This window comes from Cibotium barometz, chromosome 29 (genome assembly GCF_041138505.1).
Source record: "Cibotium barometz isolate CiBa-2024 chromosome 29, ASM4113850v1, whole genome shotgun sequence".
NCBI lineage: Eukaryota > Viridiplantae > Streptophyta > Polypodiopsida > Cyatheales > Cibotiaceae > Cibotium > Cibotium barometz.
The window spans coordinates 40,334,231-40,341,930 of record NC_141074.1 but is presented as its reverse complement, the minus strand read 5'-3'; the positions used below and the strand labels follow the sequence as shown (position 1 = coordinate 40,341,930).

Sequence of the window (7,700 nt, the reverse complement as noted above, 5' to 3'; positions counted from 1 at the left end):
AAAGAAACTTTGACTTTAATGCCACGTGTGTAATCACGAAATTGTTTGCTAAGATTCTTGGTGGGCATTTAAATATGTGAAGAAAATTCTAGACCTTGCTTAATTAAGCACAATGAAATGAAATGCTAGAAAAAGTCAATGAAATGGTGACCCTCATACCCAAAATAGTGCCACGACCTCTCCTCCTAAGTTCTCGCCATCTAAATTGGGAGAAAAAGAATTTTGTTGTTTTTTTTTTTTGGAGGGGCTTGCTCACGTGCTAACGATTAAATAAACTTAATTATCAATTAATAATTAGTCAATAATTGAGTTGACATTGAACATGCATGACGTTCATAAATTTGCATATATAAAATGTGGGGATGAAATCTACATTGTTTCGCAACCTGCTCAGGACGGTCCATTTGAAATGAAAAACTTGACTTTATTAACCGACGTGCGAAATTGTCAATAATTCAGTTGACTCTCGTCACTCACTGGTGTTGTTAATTGTCTACCAAAAATAGTGACGGATTTTGCAGGTACAATATTTTTTCCTTTCAATAGTTATAGTACCAGGACCATTTTATAATAATGAAAAAAAACTTTATATATCTCAAAAATTAAAGGCCAGCATGATCCCCCATATATATATATATACTATTCTAACCTTAAATATCAGTTTTATTAATCTTTATTTTTTTAATATTTATTTAAGTTTAAATACAAAAGTTTTTATATTGTAACATTAAAAAAGTCTTAAATTAATATCTATATTTTAAGCCAATATATTTTAAGAAACAACAAAATAATACCTACATACCCTATATTTTAAGCCAATATATTTAAAGAACCAACAAAATAATACCTACATACCCTCTATTTTAAGCCAATATATATTTAAAGAACCAACAAAATAATACCTACATGCCCTTCTTTTTCCCTTCCATCCAAAGGGCAATTTTTTTTTGATAGCACTTCAAGAGCAATACTGGGCTCTTTCTCATACTTCTTTAGCAGGTGTGTGGGCTTGAAGTTAATTGCTTCTGCAGCTGCTGCAACAGCAACATGCAGGTTTCTTCAACAAGGAGCAGCAGTTCCGGTAGCGGGCAAGCCGGCGAAATAAAACAGGTGCAAGATATTGATACTGATCATGATTTGAACGATGGTCTGCAAACCAAATCCGATGCCTCATCTGATCGTCATATCAAGGATCATCATCGTGTAAAGCATCTGCGCCGACTAGACTCTCTGGATGTGGAGTCCAACAATGTCTCCAGCATGCAACACCACGCGGGCGGCAGCAACGTAAGTGCATCTCTTTCTCTCTCTCTCACACACACACACTTCCTCTAGTCTCTCTCTGTCTGATCGACAGACAGACATCGCACACACAGTGGTTATACCTGATAACACACACTCTCTTCCTCTTCTTCTAGTCTCTCTCTCACACACACGCTCTCTTCCTCTTCTAGAGTCTCTCTCTCTGTCCGATCGACAGACAGACAGCGCGCACGCCGCACACACAGTGGTTATAGCTGATAACACACACACTCTTCCTCTTCTAGTCTCTCTCTCTCTCACACACTTCCTCTTCTAGTGTCTCTCTCTCTGTCTGATCGACAGACAGACAGCGCGCACACGGTGGTTATCGCTAATAACCCAGACTTATGCACTGTATCACAAAATGGATACTACAAAATCACGTATCTAACTCTACTTGCAAACCTTATGTATGAACGGTGGCACAGGTTCTAACAAAGAGGATCATATTAAGCCTGGCATACCAGAGCATCGGAGTGGTTTATGGCGATGTGGGCACGTCTCCTCTCTACGTCTTCAGCAGCACCTTCCCTAACGGCATCAAGCAGTCCGACGATATCCTGGGCGCCCTGTCCCTTATCTTCTACACGCTCACGCTCATCCCCTTAATCAAATACGTCTTCATTGTATTGCTGGCCAACGACAATGGGGATGGTACTGTATATGACCCCTCTCCCCTCTCTCTCTCTCTCTCTCTCTCTTTCACATATGCAAGCTGCTATAGCAGTCGCCTTCATTGTATTGCTCGCCAACGTCAATGGGGATGGTACTGTATATGACCCCCCCCCTCTCTCTCTCTCTCTCTCTCTCTCTCTCTCTCTCTCTCTCTCTCTGCTATAGCAGTCACCATTGTATTGATCGCCAACGGCAATGGGGATGGTACTGTATATGACCCCTCTCCCGTCTCTCTCTCTCTCTCTCTCTCTCTCTCTCTCTCATGCAAGCTGCTATAGTCATCTTCATTGTATTGCTCCCAACGGCAATGCCCCCCCCCTCCCCCCCATCTCTGATCTCCCTCTCATGCAAGCTGCTATGGCAGTCACCTGTGACTCATTGTTGGCATCACACAGGTGGTACTTTTGCGTTGTATTCTCTCATATGCCGACACGCAAATGTTGGGTTCATAAAGAATCAGCAGGCGGAGGACCACGATGTGTCCACGTACAAACTACAGATACCCGCAAACGACACGAAGCTCAGAAGGGCCATCAAAGTGAAGGAGGCAATCGAGAACAGCCAGGCTGCCAAGACCGCGCTTCTTATTCTGGCCCTTGTGGGAACATCCATGGTGATTGGAGACGGTGTGCTAACTCCATCCATTTCAGGTATAAATGTCGCTTATTAACCAAACTCTCAAATGCTTTGATTCCTTTAAAGACCTTCCTGGAGCAGGCATCATCTAGGTTAATACGTTGTATACAGAAGAAAAACCACCATTTCCTATATTTAAAAACAAAAAGCTATGATGTAGGCTATCATATTTTTTGCATATCAGATATCTTAGGAACAATTTTGCTTTTTGATGGAAGAAGAGAGATGGGAATTTTTGTGTAAAAATCTAAATGAAGTTGAGAAGTAGTAGTAAATATGGATACCGCTCTCACTTGGTTGTACTGCAGTTTTTGAACAGTTTTAGTTAATATATATAATTATTATTGATCCAAAAAACAGAGCTTATGTAGAGAACATGACACACCACTTACTATCTTCTTTTTAAGGGAGGGAAGACAAGTAAAATTATATATATATATGTATGTATGTATATATATAAAGAAATATGTCAAAAACAGTTTCTTCAAACTTTCAAATATTAATTCTATCCAAACTTCCAAATTTTAATTCTACCCCAATCTCCTGAACCTCCAAATTCTTACCAGGTGATATCTTTGTGAAACTCTAGACTCTTTTATATAATATACAGAAGAGACGAGAAAAGATTGGTGAATGCACTGAAAATAGAAAGAGCAAGGAGGATCATATTTTTTTGATTTTTTTAAACATTAGTCATTACATACTAAAATAAAACTTTAAAAAAACACTCTTATCCTCGATAAACTCACAGAATATATTTAATATGGAAATGCAAAACATGCCTTACTTCTCCTTAATTTTGATCAACTTAAAGTGCAACCCAAAAATTATGTGGGTTGATTCTAATTGCTATTAATTTTGGTTAACTTAAAGTTCAACCCAAAATGAGGCTTGGTTTTGTTTCTTCCAGTGTTGTCAGCTGTAAGCGGAATCCAGCATGCTACTCCGAAATTGAAACAAGGTATTAAATATATTCATGGTCTACCTTGCATTTAAGTGCACACAAAGCTAGTCTTATAATGCACTCTGATCAACGCAAGGGCTTTGCCTCTATTGAAATTTGCATATAATATTATATCGACGATCATCATCAATACTTGTTTACAATCTTCCAGATGCAGTGGTTATCATATCGATCATTATCTTGGTAGCATTATTCATGGTTCAACGATTTGGGACTACAAGAGTTGGCTTCATTTTCGCTCCTACAGTTCTCGTTTGGTTTGGCTTCATCGGGATCATTGGCCTCTACAACATCGTGAAGCACGAGCCTCGAGTTTTGCGTGCATTAAACCCAGCTTACATATATCGTTATTTTGAAAGAAACAAGAAAGATGGATGGGTTTCACTGGGGGGTATTGTGCTAGCAGTAACAGGTGAGCCGTGAGAATGAAGCCCAAAATATAATATAATATAATTATATATATATACACACATATATAGATGTGTGTATGTATCGCATACGCATCTATATATATATATATATATATATATATATATTGTATATATATATATATATATATTTGTATATATATATATATATATATATATATGTGTGTGTGTGTGTGTTTGTTTTTCTCTCTCCTTATATATGTATATGTATATATATATATATAGATACACACACAAATATATCTTATATATATGTGTATGTTTTTGCAGTATCTCTACACACACATATATCTATATATGTGTGTGTATGTCTTTATCTATATATAGATATATATATATATATATAGATAAAGACACACAGATATGTATAGATACATATGTATCTATGTATGTATATATATATATATATATATATTTATAAGTATGTATGTATGTATAAATATATATATACATACATACATACATAGATACATGTATGTATGTATGTATGATATATATATATATATATGTAATATATAAATATATATATATATATATATGTATGTATGTAATATATAAATATATATACATGTATGTATATATTTATACACACATATAAATAGTGGTCATGATAAAAAAAACTATATTTCGAAAACATTTTTGAGCAAATAAATCCACTTATACCTTATTATATTGATGGTTCTTGTTGACACGGATAGGAACCGAGGCAATGTTTGCAGACGTAGGTCACTTTTGTGTACCTTCTATCCAGGTTTGAAAATCTATAATTCAAGCATATTGTGAGTTGTTTGTAGATGTAGTGTTTGTCGAAAGTAAAGATTTTTTCCTACTTCTGTAATAATTTGTACAGATTGCCTTCAGTTTAGTGGTATATCCTTGTTTGTTGATGGCATATATTGGGCAAGCCTCTTACCTAATGGCAAACCCAAATGATGTGGCAGAAACATTTTACAAATCCATTCCAAGTAAGATTTCTTCCAAGTTTCTCATTCAGGGTAGACCATTTTCTTCTACATATTTAGGGCACAACATCTATTTTGTATGATAATGATTGGGCTATGGGATGACATGCAAAATAAGAGGACCTTGTTTTAATGCCTAAACAATTTATCTATTCAACATTACACAGCTCCAGTATATTGGCCCATGTTTGTGGTTGCTGTGGCTGCTGCAATCATTGCAAGCCAAGCTATGATCTCTGCTACCTTTACGGTTGTCAAGCAGTCCATGTCACTTGGCTGTTTTCCAAGGGTTAAAGTGGTACATACATCATCCAAAATTGCAGGCCAAGTTTACATACCTGAAATGAATTGGCTGTTGATGGTGGCTTGCGTTTGCATCACTGCTGTATTTCAAAGCACTACACAGCTTGGCAATGCTTATGGTAAACTCTTTATAAAACCTTACATTTCTTATCATAAATCTATTGTTTTTTTGGCACATATAAGTGCATTTATATTGAACATCGCACAACATGCATTGCATTCAAATGCGAAAGATTTTGCCATGGCCCATGGGCAATCCTAAGCGGTAATTTCTCTTTAAATGGGTAAAGTTAAAAACTATACATAGATTTCTCCTATTCCTTGAATAGAAGTAGTGCTCAATAGAGATTGCATATATGTTTATAGCTCAATTTGGTGCTTCACATGCTGAAATGCATCTTGTGTAGGTTGATTGAAATGGTAAGTACAGCTTATGAATGTCTCGGTATTAGCTTTCAACTTATCACCACCCCTGATCATCATTGTTGCATGCAGGAATTGCTGTCGTGGGAGTTATGGCGGTGACTACCTCCTTGGTTTCTCTTATCATGATAATGATCTGGCAAGTCAGGCTCAGTTTTGTGTTGGCCTTCCTTGTGTTCTTTGGCGTAGTGGACCTGATCTACTTCTCTGCAGTGCTGTATAAGTTCGACCAGGGTGGCTATGTGCCCCTCGCATTTGCAGCTCTCCTCCTCTTCATGATGTACCTGTGGCATTACGTCTCTACAAAGCGTTATCTGTACGAGGTAGAGCACAAGCTGTCCCAAGAAGCAGCCGGGGAGCTGTTGACGAGGGCGAGCCGTGTGGCTGGGGTGGGGCTGGTGTACACGGAGCTGGTTCAGGGCATCCCCTTCATCTTTGACCACATGGTGCGAAACCTCCCTTCTCTGCACTCCCTGGTGATCCTGGTGAGTGTGAAGGTGATGCCTGTGACCACCGTGCGGATGGAGGAACGCTTTCTGGTGAGGCGCGTTGGACCCAAGGATCACCACATGTACAGATGCGTGGCAAGATACGGGTACAAGGACCCGCGAGAGACGAACGAGGACTTCGAGAGGCAGCTGCTCGCCCATGTTGCCAACTGCATAATTGCCCGCGCCTGCGATCATGAGGTCCGGCTGGAATTGGATGCAGATCGGGTGGCTAGTAGATTGGATAAGATTGTACAGGCGCAGCAAGGTCAGATCATCAATAGCATCAGCTCTTGTAACGATCATCGCCATGGCGCAGGTGCTGGAGCAATTGAGGATGGAGTGATAATTGCAGATGATGCGGCCCCTGCGGGTTCTCATCAGCTGCAGGCCGCAGCAGCTGCTATCGAAGACGAGAAGGCCCAAGAAGTAGCGCCCATGTTACATGAGGCCAAGTTGCTGCCGGCCGGCCACAGCGATAGGCACTCGACAAGGCTGTCAAACGCTAGCGCTTCTAGACTTGTGCTGGGATCAGAATCTAAAGGCTCCGCACCCACGAAGCTGCTTAGTAGTTCCTCCAGCAGGAGGACGTCCAACGTCGGCAGCTCCAACATAGGCGCTGCTGCTGCTGCTGCTGTTGCTGCACAATATTCTGAGGAGGAATCAATCGGGCTCCTTTCCAAAAGATATTCAAACAGGTAATCCACGCATATAAGAAAGCTCATCAGAGTCGTACGCCATATTGATTTCCACTAACCATGGATTATATTGCCAGCAGATATATAATTGCCAAGGACACGGCAGCTTATGCTGAGCAACAGGAGCTCAAGTTTCTGCAAGAAGCCAAGGAAGCGGGTGTGGTGTACCTGCTAGGGCACTCCGACGTGAGGGCAAGCAGCAGTTCCTCTTGGGCGAAGCGATTCATTGTGGATTATGCTTACCAGTTTTTCAGAAGAAATTGCCGCAGCGGAAGCGACGCTCTGATCGTTCCTCATCACAGAATGCTAGAGGTGGGAGTAGTCTACAACATCTAAGGTGTCTCGACTGCTATATTATAATTGTTGATTTATGTAAGCAAAATGTTTTCGATTATTGGAGAGGAGGATCAGATCAACAGCCCACCTCTCTCTGCGTCCTGCACTCAACTTATACATGATAAAGAATGAAAAAAATCAAGCACTTGGTCATGGATACCTCCACAGATTGCCGTCCTAGTTCTCATTTTTACTTCATTCGTAATTAAAAACGTTGAAAGATATTAGTTTCCCTTTTCGTTTGATTATAAAAACGTAGACTAGTTGAATCATGTAATTTGAGCCCATACTACTCACTTGGCCTCTAGCTGACCCTTCCCTTGGCCTCTAGCGGACTCTTTTTTTTCCCATTGACTTTAGGCCCAAGGTCGTTCCATAGTTACCAATTTTTTCACTGCTTGTTTTCATCACCTCTAATAAGCACTTTTTTCTACGTGTAACCAATGCCACCGATGCCGCCAAGGGAGCACCTAGTGGGGTTTTGA

At 39.8% G+C, this 7,700-nt stretch overlaps 1 protein-coding gene across 1 annotated transcript; it reads left to right on the top strand.

Annotated features, from left to right (window-relative positions):
• Positions 1-940: 940 nt before the first annotated feature.
• LOC147622193 (potassium transporter 5-like) lies at positions 941-7,368 on the top strand. The gene is made up of 10 exons (XM_086823291.1): positions 941-1,287; positions 1,731-1,956; positions 2,373-2,627; positions 3,524-3,574; positions 3,729-3,989; positions 4,704-4,756; positions 4,856-4,970; positions 5,135-5,389; positions 5,766-6,879; positions 6,960-7,368. The coding sequence occupies exons 1-10, from the start codon at positions 1,048-1,050 to the stop codon at positions 7,213-7,215; spliced, it is 2,826 nt and encodes a 941-aa protein (XP_086679417.1). The 5' UTR covers positions 941-1,047; the 3' UTR covers positions 7,216-7,368.
• The last annotated feature ends 332 nt before the right edge of the window (positions 7,369-7,700 follow it).